The sequence below is a fragment of the Meles meles genome, chromosome 17, assembly GCF_922984935.1.
Source record: "Meles meles chromosome 17, mMelMel3.1 paternal haplotype, whole genome shotgun sequence".
Taxonomy (NCBI): domain Eukaryota; kingdom Metazoa; phylum Chordata; class Mammalia; order Carnivora; family Mustelidae; genus Meles; species Meles meles.
In genome coordinates, this window is record NC_060082.1 from 36,877,705 (window position 1) to 36,893,900 (window position 16,196).

Genomic DNA, 16,196 nt, shown 5'->3' on the forward strand with positions numbered 1-16,196 from the left:
TTCATTAAAGGTAGTCTATTTTAATTTTCCTTGAAATCTGTGAACTTTAAATTATTGGAGACAATTTACAATGTAATTCCCATTTTTTGAAGTAAGAACTCTTTTGCCTTTGAAGCCCATGTCACTTTTGGTAACATCCAAAGGGAGAGGCATTTAATTTTAGTAATACAGATGCTGACCACTGACAGCTTGAGTGAGCAGGTTGAGGACTGCAAGCTAGAGAACTTTGAAGATCCCTTTAGGTTCCAGCCCACACATCCCTGAAGGCCAGATTCCTGGTAGACCAAGCAGTTCATCAGTCAGCGGCATGAAAGGACTTCTTCTCTGTCTGGAATGCTGTCTGAATGGAGGACTTCTGGTGAAGTTGCTCTAGATGTGGGCTCCCAACCTGGCTCTGGTATTAAAACTTCGGAAAACAAAGGCAAATATTTATGTGGTGGTTTATGAAAAGCCAAGAGCTTGTGTGTATGTAAGCTCTCTGCCCTGATATCTCTTGATTTGAGATGATTCGATTTCCTTGCTGCCTCTGCTGTGCTGATCGGACTCATGTAGCTTGTCCCGTGCAGTCCCAGTGAGAGCATTCGTGTTAGGCTCTTCCAGCGTCAAGCCTCACACCACGTCCCAGCCCTGCAGAGCTCCGTCCCGCGTCTCTGCTCCTGCCTCTGCCAGATTGTGATGTGGGTTATTCTCCTACTGACAAATTGTTGCTGTATGGCCGCCTTTGTTTTGTTCTTTGGATTCCCATAAAGAGAACTTGATAGAAAATTATAGAAGGAAAAATAGTCATATTCACTTTAATTAGCTGGAGCCATCTAGGTGAAAGAGACGCCCAAGGAGAAACTAAGAAGTTTTGCTAGTAATTCGTGAGTACAGGAGAGGCTGTACAGGAGATTTGGGGATGTGGTTGTTTTAAACTCTGGAATCTGATTATATCCTAGATGGTCAAATACCAGAGAGGCATTCTTATCAAGGCTCTGATATGTAACAGATACGAAACTAAAACAGGAGGGAAAGGATATAATTTAGTGAGAATGAGACTAATATTGAATTTCTTTTAAAATTTGTTATTAAGTATCACTTTTAGATGTTAATGACCATTATTTTTGAATTCCAGTCATAGTAAAGAATGTTCTATTTCCTTATTAAAAAGGAGGAAAAACCCGTGTACGTCACCCCGGTTAAACACACTTAAATTCATATCTGTATTTTCAACTTGGTTGGCCTTGGATTACTGACAGTGGAAGAAGCAAATGTTCGATGACTCCAAGGGGCAAAGCTCGATCATCGATGTGATCATGCGATGGCAGTTTTTCAAACTACAGCGGGCATCTTCATCAGACACGTATCATGAAGGACCCCTCATAGTAATGTTGTATCTACAAGAGAAAAGCTGTACTTTCTAATGAGACTTTAATAACAGGATTGGCTGGAAAAATCTATGTACAGAGAAGACATTATTGGCTTTTAAGATTGTGTTAACGTTTGCTTTGTGTTAAACTTTTGTGACCTGCTAGCATGTTTTGGGTGAGTGTTGACTTGTTGCCCAGTTCAGTCTCCAGCCTTTCGAGGCCCGACCTACTTTATTGTGGTTCCGGAAGCACTGGGTGTCTTGGGCCCAGTTTACTTGATAAATGGAAGCTGAGGTCCATGTCTCTGCATAATCTTTTCCTGAAGGGGGAATAAAAGGCCAAAGTCAGATATTACTCTGCATTTGAAGATAATTCGGTAGTTGGGTTGTCAAAGGCAGCCTGGGTGGGAGGATCAGCAGGGAGATATCAGGGACATGGATTTCTCTCACTTTGTCTTGCTACTTCTGGTGGCATTGTGGGCACAAAAGCTGCCTGGAAGAAAGGAGAGCATTGTGTCACCATCCCCTATGGCTCTGGAGCCAGCTGCCCTTCATCTCAGCAACACTTTAGATTCCAACCCCGTGATGTTCTGTGGGAGTCACTGCCAGTTGGCTTCCATGGGGGGAGCTGAAGCGCCATCCACTTCTCTCTCATGATAGCTTTGCCTCATCTTTTGTTAAAATTCTTTGCCTCTGCTCAATCTTCTGTCCTCTGCACCCATCATGTGTCACAGTGGAAACCCCCCCCCCCCAGATAAACAAGAAACAACCTCGGTTGTCTTGTCCTTCTGCAGCTACTACCCTTCTCCCTCCTCTTCAGAACCAAACCGATCATAAGAGTTATTTATATCCCACTGTCTCTGCTTCCTGTCCTTTTCATTCACTCTGCTCTCGACTCTGGTCTGGCTTCCATTTCCACCACTTGATGAGACTTGATGCACTTGTCAAAGCTGCCAATGACCTCCATGTTTCCAGATATGTTTGGGAGACATTTTTACATGAAGAGATGAAAAGCAAGATGAACTTAGACTCTTACCTCACAGTGTGCACAAAAATTAACTTAAAATAGTTTAAAAACTTGACAATAAGGGGTCATGTCATAGTGATTCTTTTTTGTTAACTGTCTGTAAAGCACACTTATAAACAACTATGTTTTTACTGAGAAAATAGATTAAAGACTTACATTTAAAAACCAAACTTAAAGATTTTAAGAAGAAAGCATAGGAGAAATAAATCTTTAGGACCATGTGTTAGGCAAAGATGTTTTACATAACGATACCAATACATGATCTACCTTTGGAAAAAAAAAAAAAAACCCTGATGGATGGATTTTTATAAATTCAAAACTTTTGTGCTTTGAGAGGGACTTTTTAAAAAAATTTATTATTTATTTGACAGACAGAGATCACAAGTAGGCAGGGAGGCAGGCAGAGAGAGGGGAAGGGAAGCAGGCTCGCTGCAGAGCAGAGAGCCCAATGCGGGGCTTGATCCCAGGACCCTGGGAACATGACCTGAGCTGAAGGCAGAGGCTTTAACCTACTGAGCCACCCAGGCGCCCCTTGAGAGGTACTTTTAAGAAAAGACAAGCTGCAGACTGAGAGAAAACATTTTCAAATCACCTATCAGATAAAGGAGTTGTTTCTGGAATACACACGAGGATAGGAATTCAGCTGTCGTGCTCACACTCGTATCCCAGGATCTCTTGCAGGGTCTGAAGGTGCTCTTCAGAATCTAGAAGGTGCTCAATAAATATTTGCTGGATGAATGAATGCGTATGGCATTGATGCAGTTTGGGGAAGAGCCTCTAGGAACTTCACAAAGTCTGAGGAGGAAAGAAAATACTCTTGAACATTTGCAGAAGGTTTATGAACCCCTTGCACTGACTATATTTGTTCCTTTTTGTGCTGTGGGTATTATCTCTGTGCCACAGTTATAAACCCTGAGATGTGGAGAGGTGATTTTTCTGCCTACGGTCAGATGTTATTAAGTGAAATAACTGGAGCTCAGACCTTGAATTTCTAATTCTACATCTTGGGAGATATGGTTTCTACCATAAAGCTCTTCACTCCTGAGCTGTTTATGCCTGGAACTGGCACCTTCTCTCTTGTTCTTTCTCCAACATTGTGAAGTGCCCAGATGTCCAGGCTTTTGGCCTGTTTTCCCAGAATTTGCTCTCTAATAATCTGATGGCAGACATACTTTCTGATGCAGTGAAGAGCATGTCCTAGGAAGACCCCGCACCAGTTTGTTTGTTTGTTTGTTTGTTTGTTTGTTGTTGGTGGTGGTGGTTTTTTACTGTTAGCTTTTTAGAGTTTGTCTTCATGGGCTGTGATTCTTACTTTCTACTTTCCCATCAGACTTTGGTATCTTACCAAATGTGCTTTGGCTGCCAACTGGGGTCTTACTGGCCTAAGTTCACTTTTACTTTTCCCTGATCCCCCAGCATCGCTTTTTAAAAAGTTTTTGTTCAAATTCCAGTTAGTTAACATATGGTGTAATATTAGTTCCAGATGTACAATATAGTGATTCAACATCTCCATACATCACCCAGTGCTCATCACAAGTGCCCTTCTTAATCCCCATCACTTATTTCCCCAACGCCCCACCCACCCCCTCTCTGGTAACCATGTTTGTTCTCCATAGTTAAGAATCTGTTTCTTGGTTTGCTTCTCTCTCTCTCCCGCCACCCCGCCACAAAACACTCATTTGTTTTGTTTCTTAAATTCCACATGAGTGATCACACAGTATTTATTTTTTCTGACCAATTTATTTCATTCAACATAATACTCTAGATCATCCATGTTGTTGCAAATGGCAAGATTTCATTCTTTTTTATGGCAGAGTGATAATCCATTGTATATCTACACCACATCTTCCTTATGCATTTATCAGTCGGTGGTTGGACACTTGGCTATTTCCATAATTTGGCTGTTGTAGATAACCCCCACCATCACTTTTTATTCTTGACTGTCAGCAGGCTCTGAATCTCAAATCGATATGCAGGTTAGGTCCAGACAGGCCCAGGCAGTGGAGGGAGCATAAGAGAGTGAGGGCTCCTGCAGAGCCTTCGCGTGACTTCCACCGATAGAGATGGGCATGGTATAACATGGTGCCACTTATCACGCGATGTCATCAGGAAGCCTGTTGCCAGTCTAGGGCATTCTCCAAAAAATGCCGGTGGAGACTGGGAGGAGGCTGTGTGGGGACACAGAATGATAAAGTAGGGTCTCGGGAACTGCTGGCCGCAGCTCTGGCACCGGTTGTGGAGCTCTGTTTCAGATGACCTCATTTTTTCATCCCGTTTCCTAGTCTGTCGAGTGAGGAAGGAGGTCAGTGCAGACAGACTTGAAGGTCTTTTCCATTCTCTGAAATGAAGCTAGGTAGCCCAGCCAGAGTGATCAGGGCTTCTTGAGTCTGGGGATAAACTTTATTCTCTTAGTCACTGGACTCGGTTTTACCTCCAGCTGTCGAAGTCAGTTTTCACACTTCACAGGCGGGAATGGGAAAGCTTAACCCTGGTGGCCTGCTTGCCGGGTAACCACAGCTGCAGAGGAGACAGTGAGGACTATAGATTGAAGACTTAGAGCAAGGACTGAGACCTAACCGTGGTACTTCATACAAACACTGCACAGCCATGGCTCTAAACCACACCTCCCCAGTGAGATGGCATTGGCAGCTTCTGGCCACGGCTCCTTGCTGTTTGTATCCCCAGCTCCCAAACAGTGGACGAGCCTGGGAGGAAGAACCGGGAGCCTGGGAGGCAGGCAGCCTAGCAGGGCAGAGCACATCCTCAAACCATGTGTGGGATCTGCTCTGAGTCCTGCCATGGACGTGCTGTGTGGGGCTGGCCCTCCCCTGCCAAAGTGGGGGCTGCTGCAGGGGTAAACCCATGTGCAGCACTGTGTCAGGGGCAACAAGCCCAATTCCAGCGGCCTGGGAGGCTCTACAAGCACAGCGATCGGGGTGGTAACAACTAAGCCTTTGGGGTTGCCATGGGACCCTCAGCGCAGGCCCAATTTGCAGGTGTGCTGACAGTCATCAGAGCAGCTGCTGGGCAAGGGCGCATTCAGACTTTGAGGTGCTTCCTGAAAGTGACTTCAGCAGGGACTTGGAAACCTCAGGCCAGATGGACCCGCTAAGGTCATCCATTCCAGCTTTCTATGCAGTGGTTCACTCCTCTAAATATCCTTATAACCCATGCTCAAACTCACCCTGTGATGGGAAGTTTAGGGCCGTAGGTAGGACAATGTAGCTTTTTGGAAACTTCCTCTCCATGGAGCAAGCTGAAAGCTGCCTCCCGCTGCTGTTCCTGGGTGACATTCGGACAACAAAGACTTTTCTATCCCATCCACACATAAAAGACTTCCTATTTTTGATTTCTGGAAGGAACCAAGAATAAACACACGCAAGGTCACTGTTTCTCATGTCTGTTAAGGAAATCCTGGTTTACTGAGGGCTGGTAGCTAGGAGGATTATTTTCTCAGAAGGTGATAAGGATTGTGCTGCAGTTTGACAGGCATCGTATTTCAGGAGAGAAGCCCCATTTCTAGCTGTGGGTATTTATTTTATATATTTACAGATGGTACTTGGCGTATTAAATAACCATCTTGGGCATCTTCTGTGTGCAGTGTACTGTGCCAAGTGCCAGAGCAGACAGAGGCATCGGGGGTGTCCTGGTACAGCACACTACTCACACTTTGGTTCACGTAACAGATATTTATTGAGTATCTGCTTGGTGACTGGCTCTGGTTCTTGCCCTCTTGGGCTTGGCAGTCCCTTGAGGGGTAGAACATTTGCTGTTCATCACACCATATTGAACTTATCGTTGACTCTGGCATCCCTTTCCTAGGCTCCACTTTCTCATGCTCCACTTTCCTTGAAGCAGGGCTTCTTTGCTGTGCATTACTGAATTCCCACTACCTGACGCGTGGTAACTATTTGTTAGAAGAGTCAGTGACTGAACACACAAAGTGAAAAAGCACAGACTTTGGCGTTTGGTACTCTGAGCCAGGTCCTGACTCAGCAGCTTACTAGCTGTGTGATAGGGGATAAGGACACGGGGCTTTATAAAACAGGGATCTACTCTGGCATGTGGTGAAGACGAAAGAGGTAATACCCAGAGGGCCTAGCCCAGTGCCTGGCATACAATTCTAAAATAAAAAAAGAAAGGCATATTCCCTTTTTACTATAGTTCCTAAGGTGCCCTTTACATCTATACAGGAAAATTAAGTGAGAAGATACTTCTAGACTGTATCTGTGTAAGACACAGCCCTATGTGAGGGGGCAACCCTGAGCCCTTTGGAAGGAACCCACCTCTGCTTTCCCGTGGTAAAGAGGAAACCCCGTGTTTCACATGAGGCAGGCTGAAGAAGTTCTGGAGCTGGACGGTGGTGATGGTTGCATAGCAGTGTGAGTGTGCTTAATGCCCTTGAGTTGTACATGGAAGACATGGTTCAAGTGGAAGTTTTGTGTTATGTGGGTTTTGCCACAATAAATTAATTAAAAAGACCCCAAACCGTTCCCGTGATTTACAGTTCTTCCAGCAGGTGAGCTGTTCTCCAAGTAAAGCCAGTCACAGAACATTGTCATCCCCTCACCAGGTGTCACTGTGGGACCTCCAGAAGCAGCCAGGGCCTGGCTGAGCCTTTGGTTGCCTGGTGTGGAACTGCGAGATGCGAGGTGGTCCACTATTTCACACGTTATTTTCCCCCTCCCTCCTTCCCTCACTTCTTGGCTCCATCCTGCACGAGTCTGTGAGCAAGTCTTTGTACTTGACCACAGAATCCGATCTGAGTCCATCCCTGTCTCTCTGCCCTCATTTCCAGTGTTTCCATCCTGGGGTGAGTCCTCGTCACCTCTCAGCTAGAGACGGCCATGGCACCCGCCCCACTTCTGTTCCCATCCTTTCTATTCAGGACACCCAGAGTGTTCTTTTTGATACATAAAGCATGCCACTGCCTCACCCCCTAAATGAATAAAATTTAAACAAATGAAAAAATACCGCTCCCCTGTTAAAGACCCATTAGTGCTTCACATCGATGTTAACATGAAGTCCAAACTTCTTACGTACCGCCTTCTCAGATCTGGTCCCTGCCTCCCTTTCCTACCTTGGCTTGTCCCAGCCCTGCTGGCCTTCATCCTGTCCTCCTGTCCTCCAGAGTGCCACATTTCTTCCCACCTCAGGGCTTTACCCAGCCGTCCTGCTGCCTGGAACCCTCTCCCTCTGGTCTTTGTGTAGCTCGTCCTTTCTGACCATATGGATCTCAACCCGGGTGTCACCTCCTCAGAGAAGACTTCCCTGAGCAGTCGTGTGGCCTGCCCCTCTGTCCTGTCACCTCATGTGCGGTCTCTGCTCTCTGACGTTATCTCCTTTATGTAAGTGCTTATCGGTTGTTCACCTCTCCCACCTGGGTTGTGAGTGCCACAAGAAGCGAGACCCTCGTTATGTTACTCCCCTGCATCCTCAGGGCTAGATCAGGGCCCCGCACTTTGAAGGCTCTGACAAAATATCAGTTGAGTGAATGAATGAATGAATACCCACACAGATCAATTGATATAGCAAAGGAGTAAGATGTGGGGGAAGTTCCATTTTCTTCCCCTCACATTTTTCCTGGTATGTTTTCTGATGCTAATCCCCCTCCTTGACCTTCTCCATTTCACTGGTTTCCAAGTAACTGATAACTCATTATAGTATCCCCCAACCTAAGTGTGCCTATCGCAGGATGCTTAAAGACACTCATTGTCCTGGCCCCAAATTCCATCCATGACCATTCACATTTGCAGGAGAAGAAATGTTTTGAAACACCATACATCATAATCCCTTACTTCTGTGTATTTAGGCCCTAAATTTTAGGGGACACGATGGCGACAGGTGAAGCTAGTCATGTACTAGTATGTACTGGTCCTTCTTACTGATATGCCAGTCTGAACCAGGGCAGGAGGATGCCTTCCCTGCCTGGTGGCCAGAGCCCGTTCCCATGTATGCCCCCCACCCCCAGCTCTCACATGCAGCTTCAAGGCTCTCGATGAGGCTGCCATGGAATAATTGGTCTTCCTGCTCTCCTGCCTGTTTCCTGAGCTCCATGCATATCCCTCAGCTTTCCAGGTGTACCACTCTTTACGCCACTGCTCGGGTCTTGCCTACGTCCTGGATGAAGTGGCTGCACAGTGAGACCTACTATTTCCTTTTATGTGGCTTCCCTCTTCTACTGAGTTTTTGGGAATCGGGCTTCCATTAGAACAACTCTTCAAAGTTGGAGGGAAGGAAATTACTATTTATTGAGTACTCACGGGTTTACCAAGCACTGTGCTAAGCCCCGTATTTATGGTATTTTACCTGCTTTGCATAACCTTCCATGAGTAAGGATCTCCATTTTCCCATGGAGAAGCTGCAGCTCAGAGCCTGACATGATTCCGCTTGCCTGGGGCAGGGCAGCCACGTGGGAAGAAGCAGGAATCAGGGCAGGTGGAAAGGGACCCGTTCTTAAAAAGAACAGTCATTTTCAATTAGTAATAATGAGAAGCAGTGAGAGCCTGCACTTTTAGTGGGAAGAGCAAGCAATTCATGGCTTCTAGGGCCCAGTTTGACTCCCAGATTTGTCCTCTGCTATCTGGGAGTGCTGCAGGTTACTTAGCCCCTGAGCTTTCGTTCCTGCACTGACTAGTGGAGGGGCCAGCACCAGCCTCACTGGCAACGGCTTGTGTATTGCGACTGAACGTGGTATTTGCCACCTTCTAGATTCTAAATAATCCCTTCTGTGAGTAGTATTAGATTTCTTATTACTCCCTCAGAGTCTTCTTTCCCTCTTTCCGCCCACCATATTGTGGTTTTCTGTGTTTGTTTTATGCTATGATTCCTGCAACAGAATCTGATGCTTTCTGTGGCTGATGTCTTTGAAAAGGCTGAATAGAAAAAAAAAAAAAAAAAAAAGAAAAGGCTGAATAGGTTTTGGATGAGTGAAAGCAGCTGAAATCTTTGTTCCAATCTAAACATACTTGTAGCTCCCATATTGCAGATCCTGGTGAACTTGCTATCCGTCCTATGAATATTTACTTATGTGGCCAAGGAATGTAGCCTGGGTTTTGGTTGAGAGGAGGGATCATTTCTGTTTTTCGTTTTTGGTTTTTTGTTTTTTTTAAAAAAATCTGTGTTAAATATGATTGGAGGGAGAACTTAGCATCTCCTCAGGTCAGTGTAATAGCCACTGAAACAAAATCAGCTAGCCCTGCAGGTACATCTCCCTTTAGAACTCTTTTTTTTTAAATTAATTAATTTATTTTCAGCGTAACAGTACTCATTGTTTTTGCACCACACCCAGTGCTCCATGCAATACATGCCCTCTCTATTACCCTCCACCTGGTTCCCCAACCTCCCACCCCTCTCCCCTTCAAAACCCTCAGGTTGTTTTTCAGAGTCCATAGTCTCTCATGGTTCATCTCCCCTTCCAATTTCCCACAACTCTCTTCTCCTCTCCATCTCTCCATGTCCTCCATGTTCTTTGTTATGCTCCACAAATAAGTGAAACCATATGATACTTGACTCTCTCTGCTAGACTTATTTCGCTCAGCATCATCTCTTCCAGTCCTGTCCATGTTGCTACAAAAGTTGGGTATTCATCCTTTCTGATGGAGGCATAATACTCCATTGTGTATATGTACCACATCTTCCTTATCCATTCGTCCGTTGAAGGGCATCTTGGTAGAACTCTTTTCAGAAGACTTATGAGTAAGTGGAATTTATCTGTCTTGAATTCCATTTTCCTTGAATCATGTGATGACTTCAAGTAAGTGATATGGTAAATGAGGTACTTATATTTTGGCTTTGTTGTTCTGTTCTCTTCTACCCTATGTCCATGACATGTAAACAGATTTTGAGTACATAAAGGGACCTTGCCATTTAGAGGTACCCAAAGGCATCCTATTGTAATGTCAGTAGTCATCTACTCTACATCAGGTGAGGTGAGGTGCCGGGCATGCTGGGATGTTCCAGGGATGGGGGAGGGGTGAAGCTGGGAGCTAGGGACAGTCAGGGCCTTGGTGCTCAGACCCCAGTGTAGGGTGAATTTCTGTGTCTGTTGCTCATTGTCTGTCGGGACAGAATGAACTCAGGCTTTACTTGGGCAGATCGAACCTGGGAGGCCAGGCTGTTGGGTGGGAAACAATGACCACCATCTAGGTGTTAGGAGGAATGGTCATGCGTGGTGGGCAGCAGCATCATGTTCCAGCCCCCTAGTCTTTTTACTCATAGCCAGACCCAAAGAGGAGAGAAGGACACTAACTAAGTGGTCAGAGGTTTAGGGGGAATAAATGAGCTAAATAGAGAAACCAAGGCAATGCCATTCGTATGGACCAAGCCAGTTTGGTGGTGGCAGGGGAAGCTGTCTCTGAAGGGTCCACCACTGCCCAGGAATTACTGGATGCCCAGTTTGAGGCTAAGCACAGTGGCCAGCTCCCCAGCGTGTGCATGGAGCCCCTCTCCTCTCTTCCCTCCCAGGGGAGACCCAGCTATGGACAGGGTTGCTCTCTGGTAGAAAGCTCCAGGGACTATGGCTAAGAGGAACAGGGAAGGACAAAGCTGACTCTTTCCCACCTCTGTTCTTACCTTTGGTCAGCATGGTTTTGTACTTGAACAACATTTCATTTATGCTGGAGCGAGGAAACATCTGAGATGGCTAGTGTTATAGAAGGGCTCACCTGTTCGCAAAATGTTGCACTCTGCCTTTATGGCCTTTTTTTCTAGAGAGAGAGAGCATAGACTTGCTGAGACACTTTTGCTGCCATAGAGCAGTGTTTCCGCCTCGGAATTGCCTGGAGGGCTTGTCAAATCTAATTGCTGGACGCCACCTCCAGAATTTCTGAATCAGTATGTTGAGGTAGGGCCCAAGAATTTGCATTTCCAACACATTCCCAGGTAATGCTGCTGTGGCCTCACTCCAGGGGTCATACTCTCAGAACCCCTGTCAGAGAGCGATTGATTTATTAACCATGCTCTGAATGTAAATTATGTATTTTTGTCAAGTCCACCATTGCTGTACATTTCTTTTACTGACCTACTTGTCTGTGTCTTTTTTGAACAGGTATTTTGATGTTGGACTCCATGATTTCTTAATCAGGTAAGCCCATAATTTTTATTCTAGATAAAATTCTCAATAATGGAAGACTGGGATGAAATCCTTTTTAAATATCTTGACAAATAATGGCAAATTGTATACTTGTCAAAAGAACCAACCACTAGCACTATGGTTTTTTGGGCCTATAAGAATTTCACATAAAATTATCTTTTTTTAAAGAACCAGAGGAAATTCTGTTTAAGGGGTTCATATCTGCAAGTGATAGTTTCCTGAGCTTGGACAGCACTTACTCCAAGTTACTTACAGAAACTAACTCCAGGTGCTGGGCTACTGGAAAGACATATAGACAATGAAGAGTACCATCTTGCTTCTATACATTAACCAACCACTTAACCAGTTTTCCTTCCACTGAATTTACGCTTTTCAAGTTGAATCTACTGTTTGTGCTATAGTCATGCAGTCCCAACCTTGTTCATAATTGGAAGAGATTACAGATGGCAGTTTATATCCTAGTTCATTGGTGATTTTTACTTGAGTTGGCTTATGGGGCATATTAATTCCAAATAGCTATTAAATCAAACAGAGGTTAAATGGAAATATACCAGAATATTAACAGGGTTGGTGAAAATTTGCATGATATTTTTTCCTGCTATCAACTTTGCTGTATTTTCTAGATGTTTTTTGTATTGAGCATATATTATTCTAATACCTATGAAAAATAGCCATAAAAAAACTCATTAAAAACATATGTGAGGGTGCGCCTGGGTGGCTCAGTGGGTTAAGCCTCTGCTTTCAGCTCAGGTGATGATCTCGGGGTCCTGGGATTGAGCCCCGCATCGGGCTCTCTACTCAGCAGGGACCTGTTTCCCCCTCTCTCTGCCTGCCTCTCTGCCTACTTGTGATCTCTCTCTCTCTGTCAAATAAATAAATAAATAAAATCTTTAAAAAAAATATGTGAGAAGCATATTGAGGTTGCTGAAGGACTGTAAGCTAGTGATTACAAGGAAACAGGATATTGTATAGAGTGATTTGACTGCAAGTATGAGACTTTAAAGGCCAATTCTAAGAGTCTGCTAATAAACCACCTGTAAATCACATGTGATTTCTGGCCAGGCGTTAGAGTGGTTCGGCTCTGCACGATGCATGACCAGCTTTCTGTTGGGAAGATGCTGTCTAAGGGGGAAATGTACATCACTGGCATCACCTTTACTGAAACCCACAGCTTTTCCTCTGTGCTACATCACCTACAGTGTTGTTCCAAGAAGGGCCATGCATTCCTGGACATTTCTTCAGGGCCTCATCCAAGGCTGTGCATGGAAATCTTGTTGGCTTACTCTAGACCTAAAGAACATGGATTTTCCTGGCTCTCTCCAGGGTATCACACATACATGGTAGTGTGATACCCACTACTCTTGACACATTAAGGGTAAATGCGTTTTAGCAGGAGGGATAAAAGACCAATGCTCACCAAAAAGGCAGACATGAGAATTCCATATGTAAACTGACTAGAGAAAGCTGTGTGGGGATACTTGAGCGGGTGGTTTGGATTTTTGAGTTAATGTCTCTGGTACTTTGTATGGCTGCCTTGGCACAGTTCCCACAAGTACTTGCGGCAGATGCTAGCCTGTACCTTCTGTGTTCTCTGGTAACTTTCTGGAGGGCAGGGAACATGTCTTAATCGCCTTTGCCTGATTAGATTGTACAGAATCAACCTTCAACAAATATTTGTGGTTGGAGTGAACAAAATGAGGCAGAAAGGACAAAGAGGGTGAGGATTAAGAAGAAGCCATTAAGTCATTTATTCAACAAATAATGGTTAAGCCTGTTATGTATCACTTACTTGGATATGTCTGGGGTACCACTGTGAGAAACGTAGACATCTGATTTAAGGCTTTCCCTGAGCTTCTTACTAGCCAGGCTTGTTGTGTGAGGGACCTGAAGTTGGGGCGGGGGGAGGGATGGTCTACCTCTGGGACCCTTCCTCCCTTTTCTTCTCCTGGGCTCCAACCAAATCTCCTGTGTTGGGTGGGAAGGAAGGATAGGGGGCGGCTAAGGGCTTCTAACGTAACTGGTGCTGGGATCCCCTTGTCCTGGCAGGAGGCCCTTTTGGATGGGTACTGGTAACATGTTCTAACTGGTCACCTTCATCAGTGTTCTGTGAACCAAACAGAACTGGGGGTTAAGGCTTCTTTCTGCCCTGACATCTCTCTGCACTTGCCCTGTTGTTTGCTCTGGTTGGGATTTGGGGGGTGGGGAGGTGATTGGAGGGAGCAGTCCTCCATCTTTTAGGGGTGGGGATATCATCCCTTTATTTACAACTTCCTTGAGAAAAATGGGTCCTTTCTGCTCCCGGTTTGGGTGGTCTAGCCTGATGGGGACAGAGCGCTATTTCTTATGAGCCCCTTAGTGAGAACTGTTACCCCAGCATGAGGGTCCCAAAGCCAGGTTGAGGTAGGTAGGTATACTGTGTGAGGGGCATGTGAGGGAATGGCAACAACAACTTTTTCAAGAAGTCAAGCTGGGAAAGGAAGGAGAGAAAGGCCAGGCAGCTGGTGGAAAGGGTGATTTGAGTGGGGATTTTTTTTTTCCTTTTTAATTGGAGGAATTTTTGTATTTAGCCACCAGAAGGTGTTAAGTGCCCTTTTCAACTTTGAGAAAGTGGTTTCAGTGGGTGGAGAGAAGCAGAGTGTGATTGCCCAGTTGCCCAGGCAGTGGGAAAGCAAAGCTGGTGGTGGTACTTTGTTGGACCGGAGAGTGCTGCCATGTTCCTGGGACTCTGTCCCTGGAAGGAACTGAGGAGGGTCAGAGGAGTGAGGCAATGCTGCTTGAATCCTTCCCACCCTGTATTGGCCAAGAGAGAAGAACATATAGTCCCTTTCTTTAAGAGGAGGCATTGGTGAAATTAACTACATTCATTGACTCCAGCAAGCTCTTCACATATACTCTGGGTCGTCAGACTGTACTGAATACTTAGTGTTTGGCATGAGAGAAAGTGCAGCATGCCTGAAATTAATCAGCTGCATCTTTTATGTTGATGGAAATAATGCCGACTTCTCCGGAATGACATGAATTTCCACAAAGCCAGGAGCCCTCTCTGTACTCCCAGCCTAGGCAACTGCAACGAGGGGCAGAATTCCTTTTAAGTTGTTGGAGTATTTCACTGAGCTGTAGGGGCAGGAAGGAGCTGTCAAGTTTGATGAAATGTGAGCATTTTTGGCGTTGGTGTTTTATTATGACTGTGGGAAAATTGACCTCAATCGTTTCAGATCTTACAGAAATCAAAGGAAAGACTTTCAGGAAACAGTAATCACAACTCACTTAAGAATAGCCTCAGACAAAGACTCTTGGTTGGGGTCCTACCAATGAAAAAGGGAAGACGTGTCCAATCTGGGAAGAGAGATTATGGAAGAAAATAGCTCTGTTTCATTTTGAAGGATAGGGTAGTGTGTTTAAGTTTAGATTGGGTTAGTTTTGGCAAGAAAGTCAAAATGATTCGTGAGGGTTGGTTGATTTGACCTGAGTTGTAGGCAGCCCCGCCCCTCTGATGGAGGCACATGGTGATGCTCTGTACCTGCCCATCTGTCCTTCTCTGAGCTCCTCCTGTTGGCAAACAGTTTTAAGTGATACACGTTGTCGTCATGACTTAAAAAGAAAACCTGGAGCCATGCCTCTTCTGTGTCATCTGGAAGATTAAATTTGTCTGTTTTCCTTTTACAATTTCGGTGTTGCCCTTGTGCTCACACATTTAAAAATTGGAAAAACAGCACCTGTATTTCCATCTTCTTTTCTATATTATTTATACTTGGCCATATAATGTATTTCAAATAAGGATTTCTTTTTCTAAATAGCAAAAGAAGTTTTCTTTATTATTTTTCATTTTTATTCTAAAGACCGGGTGTGAATGTATCAAAGCCACTAGTTTTGTCCTAAGGATGGTATCTCGATGTCCCATCATGACTAGCAGAAATGCTGAGTGTGATGGCCTGCCATGGTATTTCTTAGGCACATAGAAAAGTTCACTGAGGGGCGCCTGGGTGGCTCGTTGGTTTAAGCCGCTGCCTTCGGCTCAGGTCATGATCTCAGGGTCCTGGGATCGAGTCCCGCATCGGGCTCTCTGCTTGGCGGGGAGCCTGCTTCCCCCCCTCTCTCTCTGCCTGCCTCTCTGCCTACTTGTGATCTCTCTCTGTCAAATAAATAAATAAAATCTTTAAAAAAAAAGAAAAGTTCACTGAGCCTCTGGCATGGCCCTAAAGCTACCTGAGAAGATCTCCAGAGTTGATAATGGTCCTTAGAGAGAAATTCCTTTCTCTAAGTAATCAGATGCTGCTTACAGAGTGCTGTTCAATGCGGTGTAGATTCAGTCCTATGGAAACGCTAATGTCTATATAAAAGTGTTTGCCCTTTTGAGGCACTTTGTTCTGGTGAGAGAGAAGGTAGAATGGGAGAACTGTCCCCTTCCTGTAATGCTTTTGTTCTGGAGGTGGATTCTGAGAGTCTGCTGTGGTCTGGAGGGTCTTTGAATTGCCAGAGGGCAGCAGATTACAGTCCCATGTGGATTACTGGTTCACCAAATTCTGAAGTGAGCCTGGAGTTTTTGGCTTTCCCTTGGTGACATCCTTCACCCGATCCATTCATGAAACTAGCCCGAGAGCAGAAGAGAAGGGTTGTTTGGGCTAAAAAGTGTTGGTGTTTTGAGCTCCATGAATCACAGGAGAGTTTTTAACCTCCTTTATTTTGAGGAGCGCAAAGTCTACCAGCACATTTGCAGGAGTTAATTG

The 16,196-nt window shown here is 45.0% G+C and overlaps 1 protein-coding gene across 6 annotated transcripts in view; it reads left to right on the plus strand.

Moving 5' to 3' along the window:
• Positions 1-16,196, plus strand: part of HHAT (hedgehog acyltransferase) — a 335,352-nt gene that overhangs the window by 170,797 nt on the left and 148,359 nt on the right. For all 6 annotated transcript variants that reach the window (XR_006815465.1, XM_045982020.1, XM_045982019.1 and 3 more), the window contains one exon: positions 11,425-11,460. Coding sequence is in view for 5 of the 6 variants with exons in the window: in XM_045982020.1 (XP_045837976.1) it covers positions 11,425-11,460 (36 nt within the window). In the remaining variant the exon portion in view is untranslated. The remainder of the gene's footprint in view (positions 1-11,424; positions 11,461-16,196) is intronic.